This window comes from Perognathus longimembris, chromosome 18 (genome assembly GCF_023159225.1).
Source record: "Perognathus longimembris pacificus isolate PPM17 chromosome 18, ASM2315922v1, whole genome shotgun sequence".
NCBI lineage: Eukaryota > Metazoa > Chordata > Mammalia > Rodentia > Heteromyidae > Perognathus > Perognathus longimembris.
The window spans coordinates 13,535,903-13,557,322 of NC_063178.1; the positions used below are offsets into that span (position 1 = coordinate 13,535,903).

The 21,420-nt window shown below is 40.3% G+C and overlaps 1 protein-coding gene across 2 annotated transcripts in view; it reads right to left on the reverse strand.

The window, feature by feature from the left end:
- Rsu1 (Ras suppressor protein 1) overlaps nucleotides 1–21,420 on the reverse strand; it is a 166,312-nt gene that overhangs the window by 59,125 nt on the left and 85,767 nt on the right. Inside the window, exon 9 of one of the 2 annotated variants that reach the window (XM_048368020.1) lies at nucleotides 4,124–4,142. The exons of the other annotated variant lie outside the window; for it this stretch is intronic. Within the exon in view, the coding sequence (XP_048223977.1) occupies nucleotide 4,142 (1 nt within the window). The 3' untranslated portion in view covers nucleotides 4,124–4,141. Of the gene's footprint in view, nucleotides 1–4,123; nucleotides 4,143–21,420 lie in introns of those variants that run through there. 2 annotated transcript variants of the gene reach the window in all.

The following is a 21,420-nucleotide window of genomic DNA, read 5'->3' on the forward strand; positions in this document are numbered from 1 at the left end:
AAATCACAACTTGTCAAGACTTTTAGGGAAGAGAAATGTTAGACACCTAAATGCTAATCATATTATCAGAACCATTCATCTTAGATAAATATGTTTGTATAACGTTTATTCTTTAAAGAAAAAGAACTGTAATTTTTCTCATAGCAGGAATTCTTCCCATTCCCACATAAAAGATCAAATTAGGCAAAATGGAAATGATATATTTAGATGATGCTGATACTGAAAATGTTACAAGGATCACTCTGAAATTCAGACAAATATCTAGTATCGTGCCATGATAATATGGGTAGGATAATATATTGGATCAAGGAACATGAACTCAACAGTTCATCTAGGCAGCTATACAGTTATGAATAATTTTAATAAATATGCAAAGCTGGTATTCTGCCACATAAAATAGTCAGTGTGAACGTGAAATATATTTTTTAAAGTATAATGTGTCCTTGGAATTAAATAAGTAATTGTCATTTTCACAAATACGACTATTTTTGATTCATGCATGTCTATTTTTTGTCTTTGGTTTTTGAAAGATTAATTTTGACCTTCTTACCATTTCATCCTTGACTTTTTTTTAAAACTCAATATTTATTTTACTCTACAGTTAGATTCTTGTCAAATGCATCTCTGCATCAGAGAGAATATTGCCAAACTAACTTCACGAGCATCATTAGAACCAGGTGCTGGTGGCTCACACCTGTAATATTAGCTAGTTAGGTAGCTGAGGTATGGGATGGTGGTTCAAAGACAGCCTGGCCAGGAAAGTCCCTGAGATTTTTATCTCCAGTTAATCATGAGAAAACTGGAAGTGGCACTGTGGCTCAAAGTGGTAAAGCACTAGCCATGAGCAAAAAAATGTCAGCGATAGCGCCCAGGCCTTCAATTCAAGCTCCAGAACCGACCCTCCACCCCCTCTCCAAAAAAAGGATCAGTATAAAAGTAATATACCATGATAGCATCATTCAAAACACATGCAGGAAGGCACAGAACACAAAGAAAAGATTAAAAAAATACACATAGCCTGCTGTAACTCTATGTAACTGAATAAGGACAGAACAACTATCCCCAGAAATAATGTGCTGACTAGAATACACTTATTTTAGCCTTTCCTAGCGGGCCACGCCTTCAGGTACTGCAGCTAGCCTTAGACCTCCGCATCCATCTTGATGCTAAGGATGAAGCAGACACCCAGGAAGAAACTTAAAGGAGTTAGCTATCTGTATAGTTAAGAATCTGAAAGGATATATCACGCATTTCCATAACATGGAGTTCATTTCACTTAGCATTATCTTATGCATTCATAGGGGCATAGCTATTAGGCTCTTGTGATCCTCTGCTATGACTAGCCTAAACCTGTGCTAATTATTCCTTATGAGGGAGACCATAGAGTCCATGTTTCTTTGGGTCTGGCTCACTTCACTTAGTATAATTTTTCCAAGTTCTTCCATTTCCTTATGAATGGGGCAATGTCATTCTTTCTGACAGAGGCGTAAAATTCCATTGTGTATATGTACCACATTTTCCTGATCCATTCGTCTACTGATGGGCATCTGGGTTGGTTCCATAGTTTAGCTATGACAAATTGTGCTGTGATGAACATTGTTGTGCTGGTGGCTTTAGTGTGTTCTTGTTTGTGGTCTTTTGTGTAGATGCCCAAAAGTGGGGCTGCTGGGTCATAGGGGAGCTCTTCGTTTAGCCTTCTGAGGAATCTCCATACCGCTTGCCAGAGTGGCTGAACCAGTTTACATTCCCACCAACAATGAAGTAGGGTTCCCTTTTGGCCACATCCCCTCCAAAAATTGTTGTTGTTAGTTTTCTTGATATAGGACATTCTTACTCAGGTGAGATGGAATCTCAATGTTGTTCTGAGTTGCCTTTCTTTTATGGCCAGTGACATAGAGCACTTTTTCATATGTCTCTTGGCCATTCTCATTTCCTCATCAGAAGTCTCTTTTTAAGTCTTTAGCCCACTTGTTGAGGGGGCTGTTGGTTCTTTGCAGTTTTGTTTTGGAGGAATTTAATTTTTTTAGTTCTGCATATATTTTGGATATGAGGCCTTTATCCGTTGTATGGCTGGTGAAGATCTTTTCCCAATCTGTGAGCTTTTTGTTTATCTTGCGAGCTATGTCCTTTGCCCTGCAGAAGATCTGCATTTTGATGCAGTCCCATTTGTCCAACCTTTCTTTGATTTGTAGCATTTCTGGGCCTTTATTAAACAAGTTTTGTCCTGTGCCAAGGAGCCCAAGTGTTACTTTCACCATGCCATGTGAAACCGTAGCTTCTATTGTTGATGATCCTCTTGTAACCCCTTCCTGTGGTTGTACCAGCACTATCACTGTATCTTATCTGAGTACATTGGAAACTATATATACTGGTATTAGAACTAGGTAAGTGAAAGGGAATACCAAAATCGAGAGACACAGGATAAAAATACTAACAACTACAAAAGCAATACTTGCAAAACTGTTTGGTGTAACCAACTGAACAACTCAGAAGGGGAGAGGGAAAGGGGGAGGGGGAAGGAGGGAGGAGGTAACAAACAGTACAAGAAATGTATCCAATGCCTAATGTATGAAACTGTAACCTCTATGTACATCACTTTGACAATACATAAGAAAAAAAATAAAACCAATGTAATGGAGACAATAAAAAAGAATCTGAAAGGAGTTTCAAAATGCAAGACATTTTCTGAGACTTGTTTTTCTAACTGTCTTTATGACAGGTGACACAGAAGGACAGGGCATAAAAGCTAAGCGTCTTAATACTCATGCCCTGATTTGGTGTATGGTCTTAAGCTATATTACGTCTAATTCCATCCACTCGAACCACCCCCTCAGTTATTTATCACCAGATAGGAACTAGGCGGCGCTTTATGTGCGCTTTCCCATATAATTCCTCAAATGATGCAATCAGTACTATAACGAAATAGGACAACCAACAGTACTCTAAGAATATACCTTTCTTACCTCCATTTTCCATGTGAAATAATAAATTTAGTAAACCTCTTAGATATCAGGCATTGCAAAGCTAAGCTAACACAGAGAATAAAAAGATTTGTGATCTAAGCCTTCACAGATAGTCTAGGGTATAGGCTGGTAGAGAAAAAAACAAACCATGAGGTACTGGGAATATGGTCTAGTGATAAAGTGCTCGCCTTGTATACATAAAGCCCTGGGTTCGATTCCTCAGCATCACATATATAGAAAAAAGCCGGAAGTGGCACTGTGGCTCAAGAGATAGAGTGCTAGCCTTGAGCAAAAAGGAAGCCAGGGACAGTGTTCAGGCCCAGAGTCCACGCCCCAGGACTGGCAACAAAAACAAACAAACAATAAATAAATAAAAAAAGAAAAAAACCACATGAAATCAAATAACAACACAAATAAATATCAACATGCTTGGGTGCTAAAAGTGGTACAGGTATGTAGATGTGAAGGGAACTTGCGATGTGCAGGGAAAAGGCATGGGCTTGAACTGTGCCTACTCTACCACACATTCATTCTAACTCCAAACAGAGGGCTTTATTTCCCTGTATCTCAGTTTCTCCTTCTGTGAAATGGACATAAAGAACACTGAACTCACAGAGTTGCGATGATTACATAATAAGAGCTCAATGAACATTAGCTATGGTGTAGTTCCTTGTTTCTACAATTATTTGTTCTGGATGAGCAAGCAGGATGGTGGGAATTAATGGGGCATTGGGGATGGGTGCTTTTCAATCTGGGTAGGAAACATGTTTCAGGCACAGGTTATAATATTTGAAAAGGTCCTGTGAACAAAATCTGATATTAACCAGTTAACTAACTTAGTTCCCTTTGGGTTATTTAACATTCATCTAGTTCTTTACTTATTTATTCATTTATTTGTTGTGCCAGACCTGGTGCTTGGATTCAGGGTTTTGGCATTATCTGTGAGCTTCTTTTGCTTAAGGCAAGCACTCTTGAGTACTACTTGAGCCAAAGCTTCATTTCCATTTTTTTTTCTGCAATTAATTGAAAAGAATGGTCTTACAGACTTTCCTGCCTGGGCTAGCTGTTTCCAACTGTCATCCTTGGATCTCAGCCTGTAAGTAGGAGCTAGGATTATAAGTGTGAACCTCTGGTGCCTGGCTTCATTTAACAAATATTTAACTACTTTTGATTCTGGATCTGAAAAGTAAAGAGGGAAGCTGAGATTATTTCTATGACTTCCTGATATTCTAATTCTATAAAAGCTGAAAATTAGACATTTGAAACAGGTGGTAATTAAACATTATCATCATCCCTCCCCACCATAGGTTACTGCGTTTCCTAAATCCAGTTTACAAAACTATCTTTCTATATACATTTTAACAACAATCCAGTTCTGTCTCTTTTTCTCTCTCCCTTACTCTGTTCTCCCTTGTTATCCAATACCATCCCTGAATGTGTAAACAAAAGGGGTCCGTCCCACTGTAGTGATATAATTTTCTTTCTTTTTTTTATTGTCAAATTGATGTACAGAGAGGTTAAAGTTTCATATGTTAGGCCTGGGTCCATTTCTTGTACTGTTTGTTACCTCCTCCCTCATTCCCCCCTCCCCCTCCCCCCTCCTTCTCCCCCCATGAGTTGTTCAGTTCATTTACACCAAATGGTTTTGCAAGTATTGCCTTTTTAGTCGTTTGTCTTTTTATCCTTTCTCTCTCGATTTTGCTATTCCCTTTCACTTCCCTACTTCTAATACCAGTATATACAGTATCCAGGGTACTCAGATGAGATACAGTGATAGCGCAGGTACAACCATAGGAAGGGGATACAAGAGGATCATCAACAAAAGAAGCTGTGGTTTCACAGGGTGTGTTGAAAGTAATTACAACAGTGATATAACACTCGTTTCCATAACATAGAGTTCATTTCACTTAGCATCATCTTATGCATTCATAAGGGCATAGCTATTAGGCTCTTGTGATCCTCTGCTATGACTAGCCTATACCTGTGCTAATTATCCCCTATGAGGAGGACCATAGAGTCCATGTTTCTTTGGGTCTGGCTCACTTCACTTAGTATAATTTTTCCAAGTTCTTCCATTTCCTTATGAATGGGGCAATGTCATTCTTTCTGACAGAGGCGTAAAATTCCATTGTGTATATGTACCACATTTTCCTGATCCATTCGTCTACTGATGGGCATCTGGGTTGGTTCCATAGTTTAGCTATGACAAATTGTGCTGTGATGAACATTGTTGTGCTGGTGGCTTTAGTGTGTTCTTGTTTGTGGTCTTTTGTGTAGATGCCCAAAAGTGGGGCTGCTGGGTCATAGGGGAGCTCTTCGTTTAGCCTTCTGAGGAATCTCAATACCGCTTGCCAGAGTGGCTGAACCAGTTTACATTCCCACCAACAATGAAGTAGGGTTCCCTTTTGGCCACATACCCTCCAACATTTGTTATTGTTAGTTTCCCTGATATAGGACATTCTTACTCAGGTGAGATAAAATCTCAATGTTGTTCTGAGTTGCCTTTCTTTTATGGCCAGTGACATAGAGCACTTTTTCATATGTCTCTTGGCCATTCTCATTTCCTCATCAGAAGTCTCTTTTTAAGTCTTTAGCCCACTTGTTGAGGGGGCTGTTGGTTCTTTGCAGTTTTGTTTTGGAGGAATTTAATTTTTTTAGTTCTGCATATATTTTGGATATGAGGCCTTTATCCGTTGTATGGCTGGTGAAGATCTTTTCCCAATCTGTGAGCTTTTTGTTTATCTTGCGAGCTATGTCCTTTGCCCTGCAGAAGATCTGCATTTTGATGCAGTCCCATTTGTCCAACCTTTCTTTGATTTGTAGCATTTCTGGGCCTTTATTAAGCAAGTTTTGTCCTGTGCCAAGGAGCCCAAGTGTTTCTCCTACTCTTCCTTTTAGTGTTTTCAGGGTATCTGTTTTTATTTCAAAGTCTTTGATCCATTCGGAATTGATTTTGGTGCAGGGTGATATATAAGGATCTAGTTTTAGTTTGTTGCATGTGTTGAGCCAGTTTTGCCAGCACCATTTGTTAAAGAGGCTATCTTTCTTCCATCCTATTTTTTTTAGCTCCTTTATCAAAGATTAAGTAGGCATAGTTCTGCGGGTTCATTTCTGGGTCTTCAGTTCTGTTTCAGTGGTCTTCAGGCCTGTTCCTGTGCCAATACCAAGTTGTTTTTATTATTATAGCTTTATAATACAGCTTGAAGTTTGGTATTGTAATTCCTCCAGCACTGTTCTTTCTGCTTAGGATTGATTTTGCTATTTGCAGTCTTTTATTGTTCCATATGAATTTCTGGAGAAAACCTAGAGAAAGAAGTCAATGGAATAGGCAACCTATTTAACAGAATATTAGCTGAGAACTTCCCAAATATCCAGAAGGATAGGCCTATCCATATACAAGAATCATTTAGAACCTGAAACCAACCAGACCAGAATAGGACATCCCACCGAGACAGTGTGATCAAAACAGGATCAATAGAGTCCAAGGAAAGAATCCTTAAAGCTGTTAGGGAGAAGAAAATAATCACATATAAAGGAAAACCAATCAGAATTACCCCAGACTTCTCAGCAGAGACCATGAAAGCAAGGAGAGCCTGGAATGAGATATGCCAAACCCTAAATGAAAATAACTATCAACCAAGAATACTGTACCCAGCTAAACTCTCATTCATAGCCGAAGGTCAAATAAAAGTCTTCCACAGTAAGGAAAAACTGAAACAATATATCCCCACCAAACCAGCAATACAGAAAATCCTCAAAGATGTACTACACAGGGAAAATAATCAAGATCCCAATACAGACAGAGAAATGAACCCTAAATAGAAAACCAGAGTATTAGATCAAGAATTGGGAAGACATAGCTTTTAACAAGATAGCTATAATGAAATGAACAAACGATCATCTCTCAATCCTAACTCTCAATATTAATGGACTTAATTCTCCAATTAAACAACATAGGCTCATAAGTTGGATCAAAAATCAAGATCCATCTTTTTGCTGCCCCCAAGAGACACGTCTATCCAGCAAAAGCAAACATCTTCTAAAAGTGAAAGGCTGGAACCAAATCTACCAAGCAAATGGCCCCCATAAGCAGGCTGGAGTTGCAATCCTAGTATCAGATAAAATTGACTTCAAATTAAAAATGATAAGAAGAGACAAAGAAGGTTACTACATACTAATAAAGGGATCTCTCCTACAGGAGGATATAACCATCCTAAATATCCACACACCAAATGCAGGAGCACCCAACTTCATCAAACAAACACTACCGACTCTAAAAAACACCCATAGACTCAAACACATTGATAGCTGGGGACTTTAACACTCCACTGTCACCTCTGGATAGATTAACATGCCAAAAACTGAGCAAAGAAACTACAGAACGAAACAACTGCACAGACCAACTAGACTTAACTGACATCTACAAAATATTCCATCCAGCAACACCAGAATACACATTCTTTTCAGCAGCACATGGAACGTTTTCCAAAATAGGTGACCTCATTTTCTGTCTTTGATGGTGGTGTGCACCCCATGAACTGTGCTGTAAAACTGGCTGATGGAGGATCACACTTCAAGACGTGACCATGAGGAAAGTATCCGGAAATTTCTACTGCTCGAGATGGATTCCTACTCTAACTTCAGAACTGTATAGCACCCTCAGAACTAACTTTCAAACACTAAGTGTTACATTGTATGTAGCCCACAGTCTTCAACATGCCGCAAGAAAAGAGAAGTCTCCTGGCCACTAAAGTAAGATCCACTTGCTATGTCAGCCACTCTGTCTCTGGGGCTACAATTTAAGCCTAGGCCAGCCTCATTGCCAAAGTTCTGTGTGATTACTCTTATAGTATCTTCCTGAAATTAACATTTTATTTCAAATTCAAAAAATATGTGAATACATAGAATAACAACAAATACTCAACAAATATGCTGAATGGAAGGAGACTTTTTTTGTTGGTGGTGGTGGTCACCGGACTTAAACTGAGGGCTTGGACACTGTCCTTGGGCTTTTTCACTCAAGGCTAGTGCTCTACCACTTTGAGCCCCCTCAACACTTAATTAAGAATGAAAACTTAGAACTCAGGGTGTCATGTTTACTCGATAAGCATTCTATCACTAGAGCCTTACTTCCAGTCCTTTTTTCCTTTTAGCTACCTTTTCAGATAGAGTCTTAAGCTTTTGCTCAGGTTAGTCTAGCCTCCAGTCCTCCCATATCCACCTCCTGAGTTGCTAGAATTACAGGCATGAGCACCAACCCACTCTTATGTTCAACAGCAGGAATTCTTGCCTAAGGACAACAGGGCAGCTAAATGAATTAAACAGTCCTTCCTTCTTCCCTCCCTCTCTCCCTCCCACTTTACCTCCTTCCCTCCCTCCCTTTCTCCCACTTAAAACTAACTCACACTATTCTCACATCTTAGGATAAATATAAAATGACATCCTTTTCTCCCCCCAACATTTAATTAACAATGAAAATTTAATTAGGAAATTTCCCAGTAATACAGAAATTTAATCCAACTTGTGGGAAGATATGACATCAAATTCAAATTTGGAAATGAGGCATTGCAGGATTCTTTTGTGTGAAGAAGCACATTATAACATAGAAGCACATTGCAACTCCTCACCGTTGTTGGGTAACCCTGGTTCAACAAGTCAGATGGCACTGAAGATAGCACAGGGTGGGCATGATAAGTACTCACTTGCTGTAGGATCAGAGTCCTTCTGAATGAGTCTGCTCAGGAGGCCTCTGGCTTCTGACTGACAGCTGAGGAGTTTTCTTGTGCCCTTTCCCATCTCTGTTTTCAGGTAAAGTGTCAAGCTATAAGTAATTGTTCTGACTTGCCCAACAAAGCAAACACATGTTTATTTGAAGGGCTGGGAAGAACGGCCTCCCCTCCCTCTTCTCTTGTTGATTTTGCAGCTGTTACTGTATTTCAAAGCCTGTCAATTCATGTTTTATAGGTTCTTCCATACCATCGTGATGAAGGACAAATTGACATCAGAAGAAGTCAATACCCAGGTCCCACCCGGCACCTTCAGTCCGGAGATGGAAGTATGGCTGATTCAAAATCAAACCCAAACCAAAGGTCAATGGCATAAGACCAGGTCAAATATTTCTTTTTTGCAGCTTGTGTTCTTTTTTGTTTGTCCCCTGATATTACCCTATAGGATTCTACATGAGGGAGTTTCTCTAAAGTCTGTGTATATACATTTAATAAAACCAAAACAGCAACTAGGTATGATGGGAAATAGTGGCTAGGGGTGGCTAAAACTTTGCACATCAGATGATCATATTGTGAACTCTGTGCAACTCAGACATACAAAGGGAATGGGAAACACTAAAAATGTGTGGGATATGTACCAGAGAAGGGTTTTCAAAAATTTTTCTTTTCCTCTAGCGGAAATGTCAGAAATGTAGGCTACAATGTCCAGTTGAAAGAACAACAGTTTGCATTCATCACATATACGGAGACCCCCACTAGGTAGCAGGCATTGTCCAAAGTGAGTGGAGGTAAAGAGGGTATGAAATGCAGTCCGTGAGGTTGGGGGAGCATCCATTCTATCATAAGAGGACAATAAAGCTCAGAATAGCAGTGGTTGGTGGGCTGTGTGGTCCAGTTGTGATTGATTGACATGAAGCGCCTTTATTGAGATGCTGTCAAACCAGAAAGCTGAATGAAGTGAGGGACCAGCAAAGGCCACTCAGGAATTAAACTAAAGTAAAGCTCTTTGTGTTAGAAGACAAATATTAGCGCCCAGGAGAATGAAGAAGCATCGGGCAAGATCTGAGAAAGGTCACCAAAGCATAGTGGCCTGGGCCTTTCTCTTATCCAGTGGCTCACACAATTTTTTTTTTTTTTTTAGTACAGAACATGGAAGAAGTTTAAAGAAGAGTTCTTGGGAGAGGAATTAATTCTTTGTTGGGTCAAGAGAATCAAAACCTAGGTTTGTGGCTAATAAGAAAACAAAAGACACAAAGAAGAGATGGAGGAGAGATCTTGAGGGGACTTAACAGGTTTCCTCTCCTGCAAACACATCTGATTTCCGTCAGTACAAGATGAGCTGTGAAAGGCCAGGAGTCCATTATGCAATATAAAACAGAAATAACCTAAAGGCTGCCTGAGAAAGGTCAAGCCCTTTAATTTGCATTAACTGATTGACATCCAACTAGACAATAGAACTGTGAAGAATACCCATTAAACCAGAGGGTGGAGCTAGATAGAAAACAGCTTTGTGCTACAGTACTGTACCAAAACTACACAAGAGGATGTTAAGTCAGAGTCCAAGTGAATTGCAGGAAGATGGGTTTTCAGGGACTGAAGAGGAGGCAGCAGGGACACTGGGTAGGGACCCCTGGGCATGCATATTTCTTCAAACCTAGCAGAAGCAAGTGGCCTTGCAAGAGGCTGAGTCAGACTCAAGAACTAGAAAAGTCAAATGGTTGCATACTTACTCTTAAATGCTGCACACTAACTTCCTGTGAGGATTGGTGTGAGAATTTTGGTGATCATGACAAAATACCTGAGAAAAGTCAATGGACAGGGGCTGAGGATATGGCCTAGTGGCAAGAGTGCTTGCCTCATGTACATGAGGCCCTGGGTTTGATTCCCCAGCACCACATATACATAAAATGGCCAGAAGTGGCGCTGTGGCTCAAGTGGCAGAGTGCTAGCCTTGAGCAAGAAGAAGCCAGGGACAGTTCTCAGGCCCTGAGTCCAAGCCCCAGGACTGGCAAAAAAAAAAAAAAAAAAAAAGTCAATGGACAGGAAATAAAAGACTCATTTGGGCCCCTAGTTCACCTGCTCCATGACTGTGGGGCTGTGGGAAAGCAGAATATCATGGCGGCAGAGCATGGCATGGAAGAGATGTTCACCTCAGGGCAGACAGGAAGTAGAAGAAAAGATGGTGAAGAGCAAGTGGGACAAGAGACTCAGCCCCCACGGACACATGCTCAATCACCATCCTCCTCCAAGGCCCCCACTTGTGAACATTTCCACCACTTCCCAAGAATGATCACATTGTAAAGCCATCAATAATTAGTCTACAGATATTGTAAGAGCCTTCATGATCCAATCACTTCCTGAAAGTCCATCACAAAGCCAGCCACCAAAGAACAGATGAGCCTTTCTGGGAGACATTTCCCATCGAAAGCCAAAGAGAATATCAGCATGTAATCTACCTTTCCTCATGTTCTTCCTAGATATTACTCAAAAGCTGGGAGAACTAGAGAAGGTACAGACTGAGTTTTAGTTCTGGCTCTATCCCTAGGCTAATCCATTAGTCATTTTCATCATGCTATAACTCTTCTTTTTCCCACCTAAAAGCAGAGATGACTATACATATACATCTCAGGTGTTATGCGCTTGTACAGAATAAAACCTACAAAGAACCCACCAGGGCCTAGAACGTAGCAGTAAGTCAATGAATGTCAATTCTCTCTCCATAGTTAACTGTGACCAGTCCTGTCGCACATGGGTCTACATTAGTACATAAAGAGACATGAAGGAGTAGGGTTAGGAATAGGCCACTTTATAACACATGCTCTGAATTGTCCTAGCAGAGGTTGCATAAAATTCTTAGTCCTTCAACTGCAATAAAAGCAAAGTCATCCTGGAAATCTATTCCCAGAACAACACATTTACCCATTTGTAATCCTTTCTTTCCTAACTGTGTTCCAGTATAAAATTCATAAAGGATATTTTTACTTTATGGCAAGCATTTTTCTCATTGCCTTGTCATGTTAATTAAACTTTGGGAAAAAAAAACACAAATAAAGCAGAAGCTGCCTCCAGAAAACTTCAAAAATGCAGGACCAAGATTTTAAGTATTACCAAACAAAACTTGTATCGACAAAATTTACATTCCTAAGAAATTAGAATTTAGTACCAAAATAAATTTGCTACTTGCAAGACATATGCTATTAAAAGATCAGCACTCACGCGGCTTCCATCAAGAATGCACAAGAACAGATTAAAAATGCTCATAATCTCACATAAACAGTCTCAAACACACACATCATTTTAGCTTACAGCCCCCCAAGTAAACAAGAGAAAAGAAACCAAACAAAAAAATAATTCCTGTCTCATATATACTAGGATCTGAAGTCCAATCCTACCCTCTAATACACAATCTATTATTCTAAGATGTCTATTTCTAAATTGTGAACTCTGGTGCCTTTTCAAGTAATAATAATAAACATAAAATCCTCAACCTGTCTATCACTGAAAATCCTAGGGTGAGAAGAGACACCAATAATGAGAAACCCAACAAAAATCTACATTCTTGTTTTTTCATTATTCTTCTCTTTTTTTCATGTTGGATTCTAAAGGAGTGACAGATTGCTACAAATTCTTCCAAGGATGCAGGCAAGGCTAAAGTCTTCTGATGGGTGTTAGAATGATGTAATATTTCATAATTCTGGTCAGGTATGGTGGCATATAACTATAAGCCCAGGAGGGAGAGACAAGAGGATTGTAGTACAAGGCCAGTTTTAATTTTTTTTTTAAGTTAGTAAAACCCTATCTTCAAAACAAGGGCTTCAGCTGAGAGCTGGTGGCTTACACCTATAATCCTTGGTCAGGAGGTTGAGATCAGAGGATTGCAGTTCAAAGATAGCCCAGGCAGGAAAGTCTGTGAGATTCTTATCTCTAATACACTTCCCAAAAGCCAGAAGTAGAGCTATGGCTCAAGTGGTAGAGCACTAACCCTCAGCAAGAGAAGCTCAAGGACAATTCCTTATACCTGAGTTCAAGTCCTAAGACACACACACGTGCACGTGCGTGTACACACACTTCTATAGTCTTACCTACATATGAGGTGTAGGTAGGAGGACCAGGGTCTGATGCTAACTGGGCAAAAAGCTGATACTATCAGAGAAATAAGCAAAGTAACAAGGGCTGGGGGCAAGGCTTAAGTGGCTGAACACTTGCTTAGCCAATCCAAAGAAGAAGAAGAAGAAGAAAGAATCATAATGCTTCAGCCAAGAAAGAGAACAGTCAATGCACTGAGAAACCTTTCAAGCTCTCATCCAAATCATCTCTTTTCAAGACCCAAGACACAACACAGTACCTGTGGGGGTGGGGTAAGAGAAAGAGATGGAGAGAGAGAGAGAGAGAGAGAGAGAAAGAGAGAGAATGGAATGCCACAAACCAATAGTAAAGATATCTACACTGTTCTTTATATATTTTTTAATTGCCCTCCCCTTCATCTTCACCTTCTCCTCCCCTTCCCTTCTCTTCTCTTCTCTTCCCCTTCCCTTCCCTTCCCTTCCTTTCCCTTCCCTTCCCTACCTTTCCCTTTCCTCTTTCCCTCCTTCCCCTGCCCTTCCTTCCTAAGACTTAAATCTAGGGCCTCCCACGTGTTTAAGATCCATCCTCTGCCACTCAGTGCAACCCTCAGCTCCAAGGTAATGTGATTAATGTAATTAAATAGTGAATACATATCCGAAATGGAGCATTCAGAAGGTACCAACGTTTAAGAGCAAATATGCTGGGGGCTGGGGATATGGCCTAGTGGCAAGAGTGCTTGCCTTGTATACATGAGGCCCTGGGTTCGAATCCCCAGCACCACATATACAAAAAACGGCCAGAAGTGGCGCTGTGGCTCAAGTGGCCGAGTACTAGCCTTGAGCAAAAAGAAACCAGGGACAGTGCTCAGGCCCTGAGTTCAAGGCCCAGGACTGGCAAAAAAAAAAAAAATTAAAAAAAAAGAGTAAATATGCTCTCCCCTTCTACTTCCGTCCATCCGCTTCTTTTCCTAGAGATAGCCATCAGTAGTACTCCACACACCCACCCTGATGGGCAATGTCTGACGAGCAAGCCACGGGCCCTCAGATTCGTGCAGAAGAAAGCTTCACTTTCAAATATCTCCCGCTCATTTAAGGAAGGGTTTCATTGGCCCTGGAAATGGAGCTTGGGAAAAGAAGAGGTGTATAGAAATTATCAAAGCCTCTGGGAAGACCTAATTCTCACTGAATATTACATACCGAGAACACATTTTAATATTTCAGATACTGATTTGTATCCGCCAGTGAAACACAGAACTATGGTGTATTCCAGAAGGCAGAGGGTTTTATTTTCTATGTTAGGACGACCTGTCAGGGGCACCCCTGCATGAGATAGCTCCAGTATAGGTGTTGAGAGCACCCATGTGCCATGTCTCACCATGAGGATCTCGTGATCTCCTTATCAGAAAGATTTCATTCTCTTAAAGGGGGAAAAAAATCTATGTACTCAATGTCCAAAATATGGATACTATTCACACAAATAAATGCTGAGTGATAAGCTGGCCAACAGTATATATAAAGCAAACAATCTGGTACCTGGTATATACTCAATTAGTGATGATACCTATTATGTCACCATCAATAAAACTGCTACTAAGGAAAGGAAAGGCCCTGGAGAAATGACAGGAGGGACTTAGAGTGACGGGCAGTCAGGTCCCTGGGGAAGTATTTTAAGCTGAGACATGGAATTAGCTGGGCATGCCATAGGTAAGTGCAGTGAAGAAGGCATCACTCATAAAGAACTGGGGCAGAAAAGTAGTAGCTGTGATGAGGTATAACTCAGTCTTGCCATCTTGGGTTCCTTCTCAGTGGCTGTAGGAAAGGCTGGCTGGGACCAGTGTGGCTCACTACCCTGAGCTTTTGGTCCCAGAAGATGGTGAAGGTGCCAGTGCATACAGGACAAAGCTAGGGAGAAGTAGAAAACTCCTTTCAAATAGCTCATCTGGCACAGTACAGATGTGAGTCTCTCATTATACCTTCCAAAGAATGTCTAGACCCAGCTGAGAATACAGTAGACACGTGCCTGTGTCTACCAGTAAGCTCTATACTTCCCTCTGTCTTTCTGAAGAGCTCAAGGTCAGCCTCTCACCCCAAGAGCAGGACTGAACTCAATCATCCTTAATTTTGGTTGGCAAAGGTAAGGAAATACAGAAGAAAATGCAGAACCTGTTTTAACATACATGCTACACACTCAACATTGGACAATGGTATGCCCTACCTTCCTGAGTATTTAGCAAACTAAGCTTTATTGTTAAACCAAACACAATATTCTCTTGCAGGAAACACAGAAAGGGTTTATCTGAGAAGATAACTATCACCCTGCTGGCTGTTTGCATGGAATTATGAGTGAGTTCTGGGATATTAGCTGTAAATATGACACACAACTGACAGAAAGCCCAGCCTTAAATGATCCTTTACATGCCTCTTTCTCTACCCTATTAAGACGCTCGTTGTTTCTTTGATTTATCTGATAATAAATTTTTGATGACTGGTAAGTCTCATAAAATTGGTCTGATGCTGACTGCACTGATTAATAAGTCTAAAGAATCGAAAGTGTCAGGAATTCATGTGCAAGAATAAGTTACTGCCAAACAGATATTAGATATTCCATAAAATATAGAATAAAAAAGGTTGATCTGGTAATTTTGTCTCGTATTCATTTTCCTGTGACAATTTATATTCAGGGTTACCACTGTCTTCCTTTGCTAAAAAAAAAAAATCAATAAAGTAAATCCAGATATGGAGAAGCAGGACATATTCAAGAATTAAACTAAATTAAAAAAAATAATGAATTGGTAAATCAAATGGTATCAACCATGTTTTCCAGAACATAAAGAACTGGGAATTAGAAACAGTTGCTGGAATAATCCTGAGATGATGTAGTTTTTAATTCTCAGTCTGGAGGCGAGGGAGGGGAGAGTTGTCAGGTTTGCTATCAGTCACAGAACAGGGGCATAAAGCCACCTTTCATAGCATGATTCTGGGCAAAGGTTTGCCTGTGTGGCACAAATCAGGGTGATCTGCAAACCTCCTTCCTTGCCCTCCAATTCACTTGCTGTATTTTGATCTGAAAACTAGGTTTATAATATAAAAGAAAAATAAATCTTCACCTAGAGTGTTTCCTCCATGCAACACTTATTTTCCTTCTTTACTTCAATTTCAACCAGAACCATTATCTACCTCCCAGAGCCCTATTGTCCTTTTAGAAGGGGAATCTGGATATCTGATGCAGAGAAAGCCTCACAAACAGCAAGAACCAGGTAAAGAGACCTGAGGGAAAAGACGGCCATCCCTTTATTGAGGTGGTGGGATGGGATGGCCAACCCTACACCATAGAGAGAGGAAGAGCAGGCCCTTCCCTCCCAGCCTTCGGATGCGTGGACCTAGAACTTCTGGCCTTTAGAATGGAGAGTTATAACACATTGCTTCTAGGCTATTCAGTAGTGGTTATTTTTCTTTTAGCAAATTAATATAAAAAATTAAGCCAAAATCAGGCATGAGGAGAGAGAAGTCAGGATGTTTAGTCAGCCTGTTATTTCAAAACAAGCAAGATCTCAATGATCATTTATGTAATCACTAAACATACACTATCAAATTTAAGAGAATCACACATTTTGAAGTTGATATATTTTATATAATATACTATATATATTAATATAATAGAGAATCACACATTTTGAGGTTAATATATTTTGAAGTTAAGAATAATAAATTCAGGGCTGGGAATATGGCCTAGTGGCAAAGAGTGCTTGCCTCATATACATGAGGCCCTGGGTTCAATTCCCCAGCACCACATGTGTAGAAAATGGCCAGAAGTGGCGCTATGGCTCAAGTGGCAGAGTGCTAGCCTTGAACAAAAAAAAAAAAAAAAAAAAAAAGAAGCCAGGGACAGTGCCCAGGCCCTGAGTCCAAGGCCCAGGACTGGCAAAATAAATAAATAAATAATAATAATAAATTCAGATGAGGCCAATTTAAAAAGTATTATAGTGAAAAACTATGTTTTCTCCTACCTTTTCTTTAATACTTCAGGTTTTAAATAACATACATTCATTTGTATGAAATCACATACACATAAGATGATATTAACTCGTGCAGAACACATGGAAGCCCTGACAAATGCTTTGAATATATATTTAAGTTTTCTGTCTGAGAAAATGGATTGAAATGTCTCCTAATATAATGTATTTGAAACCAAAATACCTGATAACACAGAAGAACCCTTAACTGCCAAAAATAAAAATAAAAAAACAACCCTCCAACAATGCCCTACCAGAATAAGAGACCAGAGCTCAATAAAAAGCCAGCATGTAATAAAACAAGATATTACTGTGTAGAGAATAGAAATCACAGACAGTTTTGTTTGATTATAAAAATGCCACTTTTTAATTTATCTCTCAAATAAAAACAGCAAATGCAAGCAATAATTCATCTTAGCTGGAGAAAAAGTGTCAAGCATTGAACTTTAAGATTACGGGGAGTTAAAAAGGTTATCAATATGGAAGACCGACCAATTTCACTCCATGGTAGAGGTCAATATGAATAGTTCAATATAATTCTATCAGATGACTATTATCTAAAAATGGAGCTCAAAATAGTTCCTCTTCAAGATGAAGGAACCCAATGTATTTCTATCTGCCGATGGAAGTCTAGCTGATGTTTATTTTCATTTAGTCAAATGGGACAAGTTATATATATTCGATGTACCTTAAATTGATGCCATAAAGCATCTTGCTACATGTTACAAGTTACAAGCCATGCTGCAATCAAGCCTGATGATGAACAGTCACATGGGGGAGAGAGGGAGGGGGAAGAGGAAGAAAAAGAAACACAGGGTCTGTCCCATTTTTAAAGTCCTACCTAAAAGTAACTTGCAGGCAAAGTTCAGAATAAATCTCTCTCCTCTCCCATGCTAGTGGTGGCTGTGGTTCCTGCATCCTAACTTCACACTTCTAAGAATTACTCAGAAATCTTTAATGATGAATTTAGGAGTCCCTGAGAAATAAGAAAACAACAATGAGTATGAAGCCAGTGGAATTGGGTTTCCCCAGGTGTCTGCAGAGCTTTCTCGGTGAGAGGGAGACCTGACCACAGGGAAGGCCCAGAGGAGACAGCGAGTGCTCCTAGTGCTGCACATCAGGGCAGAAAACACTCCAGGAGAGGACAACGGTTCCAATGAGGCTTACCATAGATGCCTTCAGGCAGACCTGCTTGCTTCCTAATGCTGCTTTTTATAGCCTAGGAAAGTTCTCTCCTAACCTTCCCCGGTTAGGTGGTGGATTTACCATGCAGCCCTTTGAAGTCATGGACACTGCACAGGTCAAACAGGAAGTTTGGTTTAAAAAAAATTAGACTTTTTTTTGTCAGTTGTGGGTCTGGAACGCTGGGCCTGGGCACTATCCCTGAGCAATTTTGCTCAAGGCTACTGCTCTGCCACTCGGAGCCACAGCACCACTTCTGGTTTGGTGGTGGTTAGTTGGAGATAAGAGTCTTACAGACTTTCCTGTCTGGGCTGGCTTTGAACCATGATCCTCAGACCTTAGTCTCCTGAGTAGCAAGGATTAAAGGCATGAGCCATGAGTGCCCAGCTAGCTATAGACTTTTAGAAAAGTAATCTTTGCAGGCCCATTGAAAATAGAAGATTGATGAGAAAGGTTGGGTTGAGAGGGATGGGGGAGAATGATTAAAGGGGTGGCATAAATCAAAACGTAGTGTACTTGCTGGCACCAATAGCTTATGCCTATAACCCTAGCTGCTCAGGAGGCAGAGCTCTAAAGATCAAAATTCAGAGCCAGGCTAGGCAGGGATGTTCATTAGGCTCCTATCTGTTAGCATTCCCCTAGCCTCAGGCCCTCAGCTCCTCCCACTAGCCCCCAGATCCACCCATACCTAATGAGCCACTCCTACTCACTACCTACCTACTTCCCCTTTACCCCCAGAGAGAAGAAGCTGCCACCTGGATAAGGTGCAGACGCCATGTAGCTCCCTCTCCCGTGGAAACTATGGCCTCACTAATAAACCTCCTTATGAACCTTCTCCTGTCTGTGATTATCTCCGCATGGTCCTCTGGGATGGCCGGGAAATATCCTTTCGCTATCTCCAATTAACCACCAAAAAGTCAGAAGTGGAGTTGCAGCTAGCCTAGAACAGAAAAGCTCAGGGACATGGGCTGGGGATATAGCCTAGTGGCAAGAGTGCCTGCCTCGGATACACGAGGCCCTAGGTTCGATTCCCCAGCACCACATATACAGAAAACGGCCAGAAGCGGCGCTGTGGCTCAAGTGGCAGAGTGCTAGCCTTGAGCGGGAAGAAGCCAGGGACAGTGCTCGGGCCCTGAGTCCAAGGCCCACGACTGGCCGAAAAAAAAAAAGAAAAGCTCAGGGACTATGCCCAGGTTCTGAATTCAGACCCCAGAACTGGAGTGCATGCACAACCGCCCCCCACGCACGTGCGCACGCACGCGCACAAGCATTGTACTTACAAACTGATTTGTTGAATGTTAACCACTTTGCACAACTACTTAAAGATAGTAAAAATGTAATTTAAAAAAACTTGTATACACTGTAGAGATACTCAAAGTAAAACATCTAATTACCTGTGATATTTAGTATATATATTACACACGATGTATTATATATTCTTACTATGTATAATACACACATGAATAATAGTGTTAACCAAGCCACAGAGCAATAAAGGAAAATTTCCTTTAAATTCAAAATATATGAAAAGACCTATCAAAAACTTGGGAGAGGAAAAGATTCTTCATCAAATCATCTCTTTCTCCTTTTACCTTGGAAGGGAAGATATTAATTTATGAGAGCAACTACAAGTCCATGGACCACACAGACAAACAGATGAGCAACTACAGTGAAGATTATTAAGTCCTGACTCTTTTACTCAAACCCTATTCCTTAGTGCAGAAGAAAGGAAGTGATGGATTTTTTTTTTTTAAGAATTCGCTCCACTGCCTACCTAGAATATAGTCAACCTAGTGGACAACAAAAAGAATTCCATTTATTTGAGACTAGTTATAAACATTGTTATCTAGGAAAACAGAAGTTCAAGCAATCCTGAAAATGTGCTCTAAGGTTTTACAACATGGTGGTTGTATTTATAGCTTTAAGCTGTAAAGGGGGTGGCAATTACATCATCTGTTACACAGGAATTATGAGTGGTTCTGGAAGAAATTAAGTTGTCTCCCATGAAAGGGAATGGCTACAGCCTTGGTCAGCTTGTGGGAAGCGGTCTCTTGTACAGAAGATCAGTGCAGGAGAAAAAGGCGAGCCAGATGACGAGGGCACGTGCCTGTGATCTTAGCTATGGAGGAAGCTGAGATCTGGAGGACGCATCACGGTTCAAAGCCAGGCTGGGCAGAAAACTCCATGAGGATTCATCCTCAAAATAACCAGTAAAAAGCCAGGCTGGAAGTGTCACTCAAATGGTATAGTACCAGCCCAGCAAGCCCAAACCTCCAATCTCTAAAAAATGTCATTGGCAGGCCACTGTTAATTGAACCTTTGAGCTGTGGCTACAGATCCTTTATGGGATGAGACCTATGAGATGATTTTTTTTCTTTTTGTCAGTACTAGAGTTTGAACTCAAGGTCTTACACTTGCTCAGCTTGTGTGGTAGTCTACTCTACCACTTGAGCCATGCTCCTAGCCCAGCATTTTGCTGGTTATTTTGTAGATGGGAGTCTTAGAGACTTTGGGTCTATAAGTCTCGTGGTCTTGTGGTCTTTTCTACCAGGACTCAGCTCAAACGCATCTTAAGTGGACCTCACAAATGCTAGTCCATTTTTATTTTCTGTGATGTGACTCAATATTATCCAAAATATAAGGTATGTCACAAGCCTCCCTCATCTCTTGCATACTTCTTAGCAGTATTGGCGAATGCAGCCTATTTGCATAGAAATAGGTCCAGGGATGTCAAAAGTTGGAATCACGTTTTGTATTATGGAGGAAATGTGTTAATCCATTTATTAACTTTAAAACAGAAACAAAGCATACATATGTAACACCCATAAAGGAAATAAAAATGACCAGGAATAGAATACTTAGTGTGCTTTAAAAAATAAAAACAATTTTATGTCAAAAGCATTAGATAGAAAAAAAAATGGCCTTTCATTTTCATGTCTACTACACAGAAATATTGCCCCCTCCCCCACCACATCTTCATCTGAGTTATTTTCAGATATAGTAATAAAAAAAAAGGGAAAGTCTACACTCTTCTGCATACTGATTGTCAGTATGTAAAATTCACTAACTGCTAGAAAGGTCCTGGCAGTTTAACCCTCTCCTCTTTCTTTCTAACATTATTTATAAAAACCATCTGCTAGCTTTGCAAGTCCATTTATACCCCAGCAGAATAATAAGGTATATGGAGCTTTTGTTCGACACAATTTCCTTTCACAAATTGTGTTACAAAGAACAGGCTCACCTATTACGTTCAACACACATCTGTGAAGTTTCTTTGAAAAGAATCTCTGGGCTGCAGCCATTAGCAGATTCATGACTTGATTAATGAAGTGCATTTATGGCCTTTAGAGCCTGCAACAGGCTAGTATACAATGTAGAAAGAAAAAGAATCGGTATATAACTTAGTCTTAATTTTGTAGGCAAAACAGCTTGAGAAATAATACTCAGTGGATAAAAAGAATTCTTCCTTACA